The 15,353-nt window shown below is 33.8% G+C and overlaps 1 protein-coding gene across 1 annotated transcript in view; it reads left to right on the top strand.

Annotated features, from left to right (window-relative positions):
* The window catches only part of LOC139044085 (centromere-associated protein E-like), a 79,525-nt gene that overhangs the window by 29,710 nt on the left and 34,462 nt on the right, over positions 1–15,353 (top strand). Inside the window, exons 16-24 of the mRNA XM_070503658.1 lie at positions 1,052–1,219; positions 5,272–5,346; positions 5,564–5,683; positions 7,298–7,420; positions 7,503–7,668; positions 8,050–8,204; positions 9,383–9,697; positions 9,810–10,082; positions 10,236–10,394. Coding sequence (XP_070359759.1) covers positions 1,052–1,219; positions 5,272–5,346; positions 5,564–5,683; positions 7,298–7,420; positions 7,503–7,668; positions 8,050–8,204; positions 9,383–9,697; positions 9,810–10,082; positions 10,236–10,394 — 1,554 coding nt within the window. The remainder of the gene's footprint in view (positions 1–1,051; positions 1,220–5,271; positions 5,347–5,563; positions 5,684–7,297; positions 7,421–7,502; positions 7,669–8,049; positions 8,205–9,382; positions 9,698–9,809; positions 10,083–10,235; positions 10,395–15,353) is intronic.

Below are 15,353 nucleotides of genomic sequence, written 5' to 3'. Positions count from 1 at the left end.
TGATTTTTTGGTAAGTTTCTGTTTTGCCTTGGGCCATCCCTTGAAGGTAAAAAGGGCTGATTTTAAAAGTATCAAAATTCTCAGGCATAAAGTAGAATGGTGTATCAGGGAAGGGTAATATTGCCAAATAATGCTGAAAAATGAAAGTAAATAAAATTATATAGTCTTATGAAAACTTTAAGAAATAAGGAATACTGTAGTGAATACTTTAGTAAGTTTAGATTCCATGTTTGCTTTCTAGGCTGCTAATATTCAAAGAAATATAACATAGTCATATAAATGTATTTGTTAAAGAAAATTTCATTTTAATTTTGAAATAAAATTGCAGTGATTCTTGGGAATTGTTATTATCATTAGCTAACCATTATAATTAGTTGTAATGGTTCTTATAATTAATTATTATGGGGAATTATATGCTTTTGTGTCCCTAAAACACTCTGGAAGGTTTGTTGTTTTTTTCAAATCCCTAGTGTTGGTTTAGTTTCTTTTAACTCATGGCTTACTCTTCCTCATGATGGAACAGAAAGCAGAAACAGGCCTCTGTTCAGCACGGTGAGGCCTGGCAGCCGTTGGAGTTTTAGAAGTCAATAAATAATGGCTCCGTGTCACTTCCTAAATTCAGAGCTGTCTGAGAAATTAAACAGGAGTCAAGCAGGTGGAGAATTACATTATTAGCTTTATTACCAAGGAGCTTAAGGATCTGTGGTCAGATGACTTCCCATTATGTGCCCTACTCCTACTCCCGACTGAATTTTAAGTCAGGCACAGGCAGAGCATTTGTTTATATGATCTTTCTTTCTTTCTTTCTTTCTTTTTTAATTCTATCTCTTTGAAAATAGTCTTCCTCTATTCTATGTTAGCTAGTTTACCAAAAGGCAGACCTTCTGTTATGCTGTGGATCAAGCTAGACCATTGGGAAGATATTGGAGAATGGCCCAAACTACCAAATGATTCAAGGTTAAATGAATTATTTGACTAATCCAGATTTTAGTTAACAAAACAAAGAACTTGAATCCTCTCTGACTTGAAAATCTGGTTTTGTTTATAATAGGAAAACTTAGAAAGTGAGTTGAATTCACTTCGTGCTAACTATGATAGTCTGGTACTAGACTATGAACAACTAAGAAGAGAAAATGAAGAAATGGAATCGAAATTAAAAGAAAAGAATGATTTGCATGAATTTGAGGCTCTAGAAAGAAAAGCGGAAAAAGATCAAGAGGTAAAAGATGAAAAGATGTGGAAACACAAAACTAAACTAAAACTACACTTTGTGTGTGTGTGAGGAAGATTGGCCCTGAGCTAACATCTGCTGCTAATCTTCCTCTTTTTTTTGCTTGAGGAAGATTGTCCCTGAGCTAACATCTGTGCTGGTCTCCCTCTATTTTGTATGTGGGACACCATCACAGCATGGCTTGACGAGTGCTATGTAGGTCTGCACCTGGCATCCAAACCCATGGAGTGCACAAACTTAACCACTACACCACCAGGCTGGACCCTAAAACCACACTTTTAAAAGTATCATTTTCTTAAAGATGTTTATTTCTAAGGTTGATATATTGAAAACCCAACCATTTTCCATTTGTACACACAATTTAGAGAATTTAAGAAATAATCAGTTCATTTATATTGCTTTAAAAATAGTTAAATCATAATTGTTTCACTTGTGCTTGTGTGCAAGAAGAGGAAGGAATCAAAAACATCTTTGAGCAGGTTTGGTGAATCTGCCTATTGATGAATTAATCTTGAAGAAATTATTTCCTGATAATTTGTATGTTATCAATACTTTATTGAGTATACCAGAATTGCTGCCTAGAGCATAGCTGTTTCCTTCTGAGACCAATATGAATTTTAATATCTAGTGAATGTTTTATGTATGGATACTACATATTAATGGACTTCATTTTCTTTAGAAAGTATGTACCTAAGTAGTTAGAACATTATTAGAATAGCTGGGAAAGCTGATTTTGCATGTTTCTTTTTCCATAAGAGAGTTATTGTAAAAATTAGTATAACTAATATGAAGTAGTTTTAATGGAATTTTTAGAAATGAAACAGATTAGTTAAATTTTCTCAGTGTATAATGTTAGGCTACATGTTAAGAGAACCTAATCCCCAAATCATCAGACTTTGGAGACAGAAATTGTCCAAAAGATTCAAGAGATTTCTTAGTGCAGAGAGTCGTTAACTTAGAGTTTATAGACACGATGAAATTATTTTGCAGAAGTTTTGAACTCACTCATTTTTTGGGAACGAGAATCCATAGCTGTTATCATACTTGTGAAGTGATCTGTGATTCCCTCCAAAATTAAGAGCCAGTGTTTGGTGTGGTTAAAGTATGAGTTAATTTGCAGCTGCTTCTCAGATTTCTGTATGAATAGCCCAAAGGGACACAATCATTTTTCCTCTGTGTCATTGTTTAGTTTCTCACCCTCTTTTCCTTTTTAAAAGGAAAAAAGAATCCTGTGCCAAATATGTTATTTCCATTCTACCTACAAATTAGTTAATCCTACATTTCATAGGTATTATATCCTAAGACGCAAAAGTTTGTAAGTTCTCCAGAGTTTCATTTTACCTTTTTTAATATTCTCATATTGACAAAATGCAAAATGTCATGAAAAAAACAGTGGACTTCAGTCAGTAAAACTGGATTTTATTGAGAGGAGGTGGTCTGGCGTCATGGTTAAGAACAGGTTCTCTGGGGCCAGACTCCATGGATTTAAGCCCCAGTTTTGCTGCTCCCGACCTCACTGCGGATTCAAGCCTGGCACGCATTATTGACAAGGCCTTGAGCAAGCACCGAATTTCATAGGGCTTCCTTCCTGCGCGTCTCCACCCCTGAGGTTAGATCAGGTGCTTGCCAAGGCCCCTTCAAACTCCAAAATTTCATCTAAGTTTTTGTGTATTTCTTATTATAAATAATATGACGTAAAATTAACTTCGGGCATAAGTGTAGCAGTAATTTCTCTAATTTTTTATTACGTCATTTATATGTTCAATTAGTAAAAACTGAAGCTCACTGAATTGTCACACTCAAAAAGATTACAAAATAACAGAATGTATGACTTGAATCTCACATCTGGATTTTTTTTTCTTTTTTAACCACAGTCAAAGGGGAAAATAATCCTATTCTCTTCAGTTTTTCTTGGACATAAATTGAAATTCTAGGTTCTGTAAGGTAACATAAAAGATTAAGTAATAAAAACTTATTCTTTTCAAAGACAGTTTTACAATATCCATTCCATTTTAAACTGAAAATATTGTAAGTTTATGTGTATGCAGTAAAATATGTTCCAAAACATATATTTTGGGGAAAAGTTTAACCAAAAAAGAGTAAAAGTCAAATTATGGCTTTAGGACCTATGTCATTGCTCTGGTTTGCCAAAGGGTTTCACCAAAAATCACCAAAGCTGTGGATAATTCTCAAGTGGGAATATCATAATATAGGATGTTTAAATAGTGATTTTAGAGGGAGAAATAAGGTCAGTATCATCAAGCTCAGGGAACAAGAGAAATTTCAGTCCTGCTGCTTAAGAAAACAATGCAGATTTCAGCTCTAAGTTTCAGCAGGTGAAATGAAATACTTAAGTTCTTAAGACAAAAACTTGATTTATTTAATTTTATAATTTTCACAACTTGGAGATTTTTGTCTTAAGAACTTAAGTATTTCATTTCACCTGCGGAAAATTACAGCTGAAATCTACATTGTTTTCTTAAGCAGCAACAGATTAACTTTTGATCGTATTGTACACTTTATGCTCAGCATCTTAAACAATATGTTATTGGAAGGTTACACTCAGATCTTTACAAAAGTTGCTTCATCTTTTTCTGTTTATGAGAACCAATACTTCAAATGAAGTGCTATTTCAAATGAGAAGTGGGAGAATTTTTCCTTCTAAATCTTTATTTTCTAAATATTTTCCAAAATTAAGAATGATCATTTAGTTCTTTCTTTTTGGTAAATGTGCTTTTCTTGCACAAAAATTAGAAATAGGCAGTTTTCTTGCACGAAAGTTAGAAACAGAGAAGAAGAGGTAAAAGATGAAGCCAGTTTAAATTACAACCTATACAAATGTCTAAAACTTTGCCAAACAATTGGGCAGCCACTCACCACATGTGGCAGCTGGGCACTTGAATTGGGGCCAGTCTGAATTGACTTCAGTATGAAAAAAGAATGTAAAATATTTCATTTTTTTTATATTGATTACATGAAGAAATGACAATATTTTGGATATATTAGGTTAAATAAAATGTATTATTAAAATTAATTCTACCTGTTTTATTTTTTAATGTGGCTACTAGTAAATTTTAAATTACAAATTTGGCTCACATTATATTTCTGTTGGATGATACTGCCCTAAAATAAGAACGTCAACACTAGTCTGAAATCTGAAACTAGTTTAGGATGGAAACAGCCAGTCACTTGCATTCTACTAGAATTTGCTTTTACTCTTTAAGGACTCATCTGATTATTAAGATTAAATAATTCTAAAGAAAAATATGTTTATCTTAGGAAATTGTAGTTTACTTGTTTTGAACACAAAAGTTTATGGTACTGAGATAGTTAATGCTATAGCTATTTTGATAGAAAGGAAACTTTAATAGAAATACTTATATCTTTAAGTATTCTTTATACTTTTAGACAGTTGGACAATGTAAAGCGATAACATCATCTTTCCAATATTCCCTGTGGAATAAACCAACAGGGTAGATAGTTGGTAATGCTGTGCATACCTCTGTAGCTTTGGTGAGCACCACATGGAACCAGCCTAATCCAAACCTGCATTCCAGATCACAACGCATTAACAAGCACGCCAGTGTAAAGCTAAATGGCTAATTCATGGGAAGAAAAAATCTTACGGGGTAAATACATTTATGCATTTAACTTACCCAAAACAAAAATCTATTCAGAGAATGTTTTTTAAAAGTTTGATTACAGTTCATCTCCTCCAAGTGATGCCTACTAATGTACTTTTGATGTTATTGTAACTTTATTAACAGATGATGTAACTGTTATTTGGGTTATGCCGAGGTTTTCTTCTTTGTTTTGTGGGGTTTTGGGATTTTTCGTTTGGTTAGTTGGGTTTGGTCTTTTGGGAGAGTTTTTGTATTTTTAAATAATGAGGTGCTCTGCTGCAGTAGCTTGAACAGTTATCTCTCAGCCCTTCTTACTGTGTTAGGTGATTCTGAAGCAGTGAATGAATGCTGTCTTTTTTTTTTTTTGCTCTGTTTAACTATTGGTTTGCTCTGTTGCCTGTTCAGATGCTCTTACAGATGCAACTAATTCATGAAATTTCCAACTTAAAGAATTTAGTTAAGCATGCAGAAGTGTATAATCAAGATCTTGAGGTGAGCTTTTATGTTGATATTTCTGTTGATAAGGGACTAGAGCTATAAAATATACATCATATGTAATTGAACATGATTTCAGAAAAGAGAAGGAATTATATTTTTTAAGTATCAACTTTTAAATTTTACTGTCTAAACTATTAAATGTAAATTCTTTTTAATCCCTTAGAATTTAGATCCAATTAAATTGTGTTTCACTCTCCTTTGATTCTTTTAGAATGAACTAAGTTCAAAAGTAGAGCTGCTTAGAGAAAAGGAAGACCAGATTAAAAAGCTACAGAAATACATAGACACTCAAAAATCAGAAAATGTGAACATGGACTTGTCATACTCATCGGTAAAAATCAGGTTTATTTTGTTGTGTAATCATGTTGGCATTTATAGTGTACCATCACCATCATCATAGCAAATGCTTACGTTGAGCCTACTGTGTGCCGAGCATTGTTGTAGTTGTTTTACATTTAGTATTTTATTTAATCCTATCAGTAACCCTATGGGAAAGGGACTGTTGGTATCATTGCCATTCTACAGATAAAGAATCGCTCAGAGAGTTGAGGACATCATTCTTTGAGTGCATGTAAGTAAGTTAGGAGTGAGCTTCCATTAAAAACCAGTAATTCAAAAAACATTTTAATTTTTTTCAATTGTTTTATACAAATGCATGAAGAAGTATGTAGTTGATCTCAGCCAAGATATCAGATCTTGGCATTAAGTAACATTTGAATCTCATGGTGAAATTGTTAAATTTTTTTATTTGCTTTCAATCCACCTGATTACTTCAAGAAAGTATCTGTTTGATTCTAGTTTTTAACACCCTTTTTTAAAAGGCAACAGTTTCTAGCTAGAATTTTTTTCTTTTTTTAAAGATTGGCACTTGAGCTCACATCTGTTGCCACTCGTCGTCATCATTTTTTTTTTCTTCTTCTTCTCCCCAAAGCCCCCCAGTACATAGTTGTATGTTCTAGTTGTGGGTCCTTCTGTCTGTGGCATGTGTGATGCTGCCTCAGCATGGCCTGATGAGTGATGCCATGTCCGCACCCAGGGTCCGAACCAGCAAAACCCCGGGCCACTGAAGTGGAGCTCGTGAACTTAACCACTCGGCCACGGGGCTGTCCACTAGCTAGAATTTTTTTAATCTTAGTTTCTGTTGTTCTTTTGTTTTCATTTGAACTTGTCAGAGTACTTTTTGTTACCTTCTATTAATCACAAATGATTCTTTTTAAAAGTGTTGTTACTGTTTGGAGGCCCTGGGAAGAAAGGTACTTTCATATAATCTTCGAGTGTCTACTGACAGAGTGGCAAGCAGAATTGCCCACTTTTTAAAAGTTGTTCTTTATTTCTTTCTCTTTATTCATTCATTCATTCATTCATGCATTAATGTTTTCCCAAGGACATATGGTTGAATTCATGTCAGCTAAAGTCATGTTAAAATGCTACTTCTCTTTAAAAATGACACAGTGGATCTTTTTATGTATTTATCAGTTATATTTTCTCTTCTGTGAGTTGCCTGTTCGTATCTTTTCTCTCTTTTTCTTTTGGATTGTTTGTCTTTTTTTTTTCAGTTTGTGATTTAATATTCTTAATTTTAACTATTAATTGCTCACCTGTCATGTTTTGGAGAGAATAATTTAAAAATACGTAGGAAACTTTAACAGGCTAGCTGAGCAACAATTGTGTTAATCTTTTTTAAACAATAACAGATTTCTTAAATTACAGTACTTCTATATATATAGTGCTTTTATAATTTGGAAAAAGATAACCAGAATTTTTAAAAATATTTTTATTTTCGAAAATGTCATTTCTTTTCATCTATCCTAAAAAAAATTTGGTGATTAACGTATTTTCACCATTTTTGATTTGTTAGGAATGACATCTGTGTGTGTGTTCTCTAAAGTCTTTTCCAACTCTAAGAAAGTTAGCTTTCAGGAAATCCTTTTTGTTGTGTGTATAGGAAAACATTCAAGACCTCAAACAGATGAAACAGACTCTGTTCGATGCTGAGGCTGTAGCCCTCGATGCCAAGAGAGAAGCAGCCTGTCTCAGGAGTGAAAATCTGGAGCTGAAAGAGAAAATGGTAAGTGATTTTTGTTATATTTATAATAAAGCAGTTGTAATGATCACTACATTTTTGTGAATTTGTATTGTTTCTCTCATAGAAAGAACTTGCAAGTGCATGCAAGCAAATGGAAAATGATATTCAGTTGTATCAAAGGCAGTTGGAGGCAAAGAAGAAAATGCAAGTTGATCTGGAGAAAGAATTACAATCTTCTTTTAATGAAATAGCAAAACTCACCTGCCTTATAGATGGAAAAGTTCCAAAAGGTATTTTATAATTTCAGACTTACCTCTTTGCAAATCCAACTGCCTAAAGGATTTTGCACCTCCATTCCAATGATTAAAAGTCCATTGTTCTCTGATGTTTGTAAGTAGCCTAATATTAAATTTCAATATCATTTGGTGTCAGTATTTATAAGTGTTTCCATGGACTTCAAATTATAAAGGTTTAAGAATTATTTTTCAAATGAATTGGACCCGATCTTGAAAAAGGTGATTCAAGAACTTTTAACAATTGGATTACCTGTTGACCAACACTGGTTCTTTCTTTAATAAATTTTATATAATCTGATTAAGTAATCTAAGTTTGTATGTAATTTAAATTGTCCCAATAACTGCAAACTGTTTAATTTACCAAAAATATCCTAGATTTGCTCTGTAATTTGGAATCAGGAAGAAAGATTACTGATCTCCAGAAAGAACTGAATAAAGAAGTTGAAGAAAATGAAGCTTTGCATAAAGAAGTTAATTTGCTCTCAGAGTTGAAATCTTTACCCTCAGAAGTAGAAATGCTAAGGAAAGAGGTAAATATGTTTTTAAGCAAATAACTCTTACTTTGAAATAAAAACCCTTGCAATATTGCCTTAAATATTTTGCCATAGTTTGTTTTAAAGTAACAGTGAAGAGACTGTAAACATTTGACCCTGCTTGTTAGGAACATTTTCAAAGAATATGTAACAGTATACTTAGTAATGAGATCCATGTAGGGGCCATTTCTATAGTCCTCAGATGTAGTGCTTTTCAACAGAGATTGATGGCCCACCCTTAGTCTTTATCTTTTTTGGTGCTGTTGCTGTGGTCATATCACTATGTTGAATAAAGGAGAGTAAGGAGGTAAAGAGGGTGGCATTGATGAAGTTTTAGAGGTTGACGTAAATATTGCAGCCTAGTGAGCAATTCCGGAAACCTTCTGCCAGCCTTTCCTTTTTCTGCCTTTCTGAAAGAAATAAAAAGGACAAGAATTTGAGTACTTACTACATGGTGAGCATCATGCTAAACAACTTTAGCAACGTTATTTAGTCATCCTAAAAACTCTTTAAAGTACATGCTGTTTTTTAGCCCAACACATAGTTATGGATCTAAAAGCTGAGTTACACAGACCTGCCTCCTACCCTGAGCCTGTGGTTACAAGAGCTCTACTGTCTCGCTCCCTCTCCTTTGTCTCAACTTTGGCTCTCCTCTCTTTTTCCCACTTCCTTCTCCTTTATCTTTCACAATGATTAAACTATTTATAAGCTGGATATTGTTGGTTTAAATTAATTACTTAAATAATAGTTTCAATTTAAGTTATTTAAAATTTAAATTATTCATGGATTAAGTTTTTGGAAATCTGAGCTGCATTCAAAGCCTTTAGAAAGAAAATAATAAGTCAAATTCTAAGAAAAACCATAAGATGCCTGAAACACCATAAAGTTAGAAAACACTTTAGAATGATAGATAAGGAAATAAAGACATCCTAATTAAGTGTTTCTTCTCCACTCAATCCTTACTAGAACCCAAACAAAACTTTGATGGTAAAGTTAAGCAGGATAATATATTGTTATAAAGATGTGACAATAAAAATATTACCTTTCCTCAGTCAAATCTGTGCTTAATTTCAATGTCTTTTTTCTTTTTTGCAGATAAAGCTTTTCTTTTCCTGATAACTGCTGTAGTGGATCTTATATTGCTAACATAGCTAAATTTTATTTCTTTTCCGTAGATAAATGACAAATCTGAAGAGCTCTATAAAATAACATCAGAAAAAGACAAATTGTTTTCTGAAGTAGTTCATAAAGAGAGTAGAATTCAAGATTTACTTGAAGAAGTTGGGAAAACTAAAAGTGACCTAGCAGCTAGCCAGTTGAATTATAAAAGAACTGATCAAGAATTCCAAGATTTTAAAAATCAACATGTTGAAACTGAGCAAAAGTATAAGATGGTCCTTGAGGAGAATGCAAGAATGAGTCAGAACATAGGAAATCTCTCTAAAGAAGCTCAAACACTTGGTTTAAGCTTGGATGCTTTGAACATGGAGGTTGGTACAACACACCCTCTATGGAAATGGTCTTTAGTTTTCTGGGGTTTGGCTTCTATATAGATGCCACAGAATGCTCTGCTTCTCACAGTAACTTTTTCTTATTTTAAAGCTTTCTTACAAAACCCAGGAACTTCAGCAGAAAACAGCTGAGAGTCAAGAAAGGTTAAATGAAGTGAAAGAGCTGAAGCAACAATTAGAAAGTAGAGATTCTAGGCTGCAAACTGTCGAAAGGGAGAAAGCACTGATTACTGAGAAACTTCAACAAACCTTAGCAGAAGTAAGAACCTTAACCCAAGAAAAAGATGGCCTGAAACAGCTCCAAGAGAGCCTGCAGATTGAGAGGGACCAGCTCAGAAGTGACATTCAGGACACCGTGACCATGGTGAGGCTTTGACAGAGTAAACTGAAAACTCAGAGCCTCTTCAAGACATTCAGGAGCCATCAGTTATTATTTATGATCAAGCAGTAACTATAAAGTTATTTTCATTGTTTCACATTATTCTAATTGAAATTGTGTTCCCTTTCTCTGACAAAGAACATAGATACCCAAGAACAATTACGAAATGCTCTTGAGTCTTTAAAACAACACCAAGAAACAGTTAACACACTGAAAATGAAAATTTCTGAGGAAACTTCCAGGAATTTGCGTATAGAGGAAAACATAGGAGAAAATTCGGATGAATTTCAGGAAAAGGTAAAGGGTATTTCTGTTCGAGTTTTCATATACTATATGTGAGCTTTCTCCTTAACTTCAGACACTTAAGTACATAATGGTGACCTCAATCTTATTGATTATTCACAGTGAATAACTAACAACAGTTTACAAGATTAGCCCTAGTGTCTTTGAAATAACTTCAGATATAACTGCTTACAATCAGTTGGAAAAGGAAAAGGCAAAAATGTTAGTTCAAACTTTGAGCTGATATTTTCCGAGGCCTGGTGTATTTTAAACATCTTTAAAAGCCCCTCTGAATTCTAAGAATGTAAGAAAGATTGAGTGCTTATTATTACTTATGGGTAAAATATTTGTTTTATATCAGATTTTGTGTACTAGTTGAGAGTTCACTATCGATGTGTGTGTCGTGTTCATGTCTGTTTCTAGAGCTGTGCTGTGCTTAAATCTCAGCTTATTCTAGGCAGCATGGTTCGTTTTGTCCTGAAACCTGGGGAGAAGAGCTGCTTTGTTATTTAATTATATACAAGAAAGGCTAGGATGCTAATGATGATTTTTTAAAAGGGAGGTATATTAGTCTGCCATCACAAAATATCATAGACTAAGTAGCTTAAACAACAGAAATTTACTTTTTCCCAGTTGTAGAAGCTAGAGGTCCAAGGTTAAGGAGCTAGAAAATTCAGTTTCTTGTGAGCCCTCTTCCTATCATGCAGATGGCACCTCTCCTCACATGGCCCTTCTGTGTGTGAGCCGAGAGAGCTCTGGTTCTCTTCTGCTTCTGGAGTGGACACCAGTTCTATGGGGTTAGGGCCCCAGCCATATGATCTCATTTAACCCTAATTACTCTCCTTAAAGGCCCTCTCTCCAAATACAGTCATTTTGGGGCTTAGAGCTTCAACATGTGGATTTTGGGAGGACATAATTCAGTCCATAACGGGATTGCCTGTAATTTTATATAACTGATTTATTTACAATGCATTTCTACTTTTCAAAAATGCCTTTTATATGTCAGAATTTTTTATACTATTTTTCATTGTTATTATACTTAATACTATTTAATCCAGAATAATTACTACTGGGAATTTAAAACGTTCACCAATAGGAGAATGGTGAAATAATCTTTCATACATCCATAGCTTGGAGTAGTAGTCATTCATATATATATATATATATATGTATAAATTTATTTTTGTTTGTTTTGTATCTTTAATTGTGGTAAAATATACATAGCATAAAATTTACCATCTTTATCATTTTTAAGCAAACAGTTCAGTAGTGTTAGGTACGTTCACGTTGTTGTGCCACCAATCTCCAGAATTCTTTTTATCTTGTGAAGCTGAAACTCTATACCCACTAAACAATTCCTCATTCCCTCCCTCCTCTAGCCCGTAGCAACCACTTTTCCACTTTCTATCTCTCTTAATTTGGCTACTCTAGGTACCTCACATAAGCGGAATCATGCAGTATGTTGTCTTTTTTTGACTGGCTTATTTCATTTAGCATAGCGTCCTCAAGGTTCCTCTATGTTGCAGCATACATCAGAAATTCCTTCCTTTTTAGGGCTGAATAATATTCCATTGTATGTATATACTACATTTTGTTTAACCATTCACCCATTAATGGGCACTGAAGATTGCTTTCACCTTTTTGCTGTTGGGAATAATGCTGCTATGAACATGGTGTACAAATATCTCTCTGAGTCCCTGCTTTCAATTCTTTTGGATGTCAGATTTACTGGATCATGTTTTTTATCTTTTGAGGAACTGTCATACTGTTTTCCATCATGGCTGTACCATTTTACATTCCCACCAGCAGTGCATAAGGGTTCCAATTTCTCCAAGTTCTCACCAACACGTATTATTTTCTCCTTTTTTCACAGTAGCTATCCTAATAAGTGTGAGATGATATCTCATTGTGGTTTTTATTTGCATTTCCCTAATGACTAGTAATGTTGAGCATCTTTTCATGTGCTTGTAGGCTATTTGTATATCTTTACAGAAATGTCTGTTCAAGTCTTTACTCATTTTTAAATTGGATTGTTTGGTTTTTGTTGTTGAATTTTAGACATTCTTTATATAGTCTGGATATTAACCCTTTATCAATTGTGTGACTTGCATATATTTTCTCCCATTCCTAGGTTGCCTTTTCACTCTGTTGATTGTGTCCTTTGGTGCACAGAAATTTGTAGTTTTTATGTAGTCCAGTTTATCTCTTTTTGCTTTTGTTGTCTGTGCTTTTGGTGTCATATCCAAGAAATCATTGGCAAGATCCACTTTATGAAGTTTTTCTCCCATGTTTTCTTCTAAGCATCTTACAGTTTTAGTTCTTATGGTTAGGTCTTTGATCTACTTTGAGTTAACTTTTTTATATGATGTAAAGTAAGGGCCCAACTTCTTTCTTCTGCATGAGATATCCAGTTTTCCCAACACCATTTGTTGAAGATACCATCCTTTATGATTGAATGGTCTTGACATCCTTGTTAAAGATCATTTGACCATATGCAAAGGTTTATTTCTGGGCTCTGTTTTCTATTTCATTGGTCTATATATCTGTCTTTATGCCAGTACTGAGCTGTTTTGATTACTATAACTTTGTAGTAAGTTTTGAAATCAGGGTGTGTGAGACCCTCAGCTCTGTTCTTTTTTCAAGATTGTTTTGCCTGTTTGGAGTCCCTTGAGATTCCATATGAATTTCAGGGTGGATTTTTCTATTTCTGCAAAACACTATTAGGATTTTATAGGGATTGCATTAAATTTGTAGATCGCTTTGGGTAGCATTGACTTCTTAACAATATTAAGTCTTCCAATCTGTGAACATGAGACGTCTTTCCATTTATTTGTGTCTTTAATGTATTTCAGATACATTTTGTAGTTTTCATTGTACAAGCCTTTGCCATCTTGGTTAAGTTTATTCCTTAATATTTTATTCTTTTTGATGCTTTTGTAAATGGATTGTTTTCTCTATTTCCTTTTTTAATTGTTTATTGTTAATGTATAGAAATGTAATAGAGTTTTGTATAGTCATGGAATTTCTTTAAAGTAGACATTATCTACAATTGGAAAATTTCCAGGATACATTATTAAATAAAAACAGATACATACTAAAGAACAATTCAGTAAGATCCAACTTATGTAAAGAAACCTCTATATACCTTTATATACTATTACTCTATATAATGAGCTTCTTTTTTCCCATTTACTCTGGGGTACAATATTCCTGCCTTGGAAAAGGAGCTTTCTCTTCCTCTCTCCCTATGCTTCAGTCATTCTTTCCTAGAAAGCATTTTCACTTGCTCTATATCTTGTATTCTCAGTTTATCTATATTTTGGGTCAACTATGGGCCAAAGGCACTTGACCTTGATTTAAAATTTATAACTTCCACTTTTATAAGGGGAAAGGTTTTTCAATAGTTTTTTGAAAATAAATGCACAGTCAGTAGCCGCTTTTAAACAAATGCAAAATGCAGTCACAGGGCCCCATGAGAAGGAGCAGTAGAGGCGGAGTGAGGGAAAAGGAGAGTTACACTCACTGGACCAGCCAGTCTGTGGTATTAAGTTCATGCTGGAATCATCTGTGTTGATAAAAGGGTCTAACTGGAAATTCTCCTGGGCCATTCTGTTCATCAGGGTTTCTGAAATCTGGGATGCAATGCTGAGGTGAGCTTGGTCTTGTGAAATCGTGTTCATGCTGGAATCACCCATGAGGATAATGCAGTGGGTCTAGGGATTTCCAGATAAACCTGTTTATCAGAGCACCAGAGGGCAGCCTATGATAGCCTAGTAGGTCTATCATGAAGCCTCTAGGAGTGCCCGTTTTCAATCCTGCTTGATATGTCTCTCTCTGGAAATGAGTTTCTCTAGTGTGTCTCAACAGAAATTTTAAACTTTGTGATTAGTAGGCTTATTCTCATATAAAGGACACAATTTTTTTCCTTATTTAATAATTAGACCTATTAGATTTGCTCATAACCATGGTAGCTGGAATACTTTCTAGGCTGAGTTCAGTTTTGCACTTTGTCTCAATCTGCTTTGTTTTGTGTACATTTCCATATTTAGGAGTAAAGATGCAAGATTCTGAATTATAGTAGCTGACTGACTAATCCCAAAGACTCTGTGTTCCTGCCTTAATTTCTCCTGTAGTTGTAGTTAGCTCTCTGCTCATCCTTGTAGAAGCTCATGCAGATTGCCAAAAAGAAGGGGCTAACCAAATGAAATATGGTTTGTCTGTATCCACTCTAGAGAATTGAGCAACTACTAAAAATTATAATTTGGAGATTATGTAACAGCATGGGAAAATGCATATCATCTAATCTAAGTGGGAAAGAAAAACTAAAAAGGATCTTATATGTAAAGTAGTCATAATTGCAATGTTAAAAAAATTCTTTTAATAGAAGAAACTCTGGAAGGAAATATTCCCAAATTCTAATAGTGGTTGTGTGAAGTTGGTGTCATTGGATGATTTTTTTTCTTTTTCTTTTTTTTCTAATTAAATATAGATTATTACAAAAACTTTTTAAACATCTGTGACCAATATTCAGCTGAGTGTTTTTACTGGGCTAGTATAGGATTATATGGTGATACCCTAATTTCATACTGGTAACATCAATCTTTGTCTCCTTTTACCAAGGAGTCCATGTATCAGGTTACCTTTGGTTAAGACTTATTTATGGATAAATGGATTTATATAACATGCTTTTCTTAAGCAGTATATGAAAAATATGAAAAGGTGAATTATGCTACTATAATATGAAATATGTTTCTAACAAAACTCTTTTGTCCTCTTATCTATAATAAAACTCTGAAAATAAAGATTTGTTAGTAGTAGGGCATAAGTTATGGTTTCCAGCTTTTGAAGGAAAGAAATAAAGAGGGAGAGTTTAAGCTGGCTTACTCCTTCATAAAGCCAGGTTAACCCATCGTACATGAAGATAGTTGTGAATTATCTATAGCTGTCCACATAGCTCTTACCAGTGAACAGGCA

Source organism: Equus asinus, unplaced genomic scaffold, assembly GCF_041296235.1.
Source record: "Equus asinus isolate D_3611 breed Donkey unplaced genomic scaffold, EquAss-T2T_v2 contig_585, whole genome shotgun sequence".
In the NCBI taxonomy this organism is placed as follows: Eukaryota; Metazoa; Chordata; class Mammalia; order Perissodactyla; family Equidae; genus Equus; species Equus asinus.
This window is presented reverse-complemented; position numbering and strand designations above follow the sequence as displayed.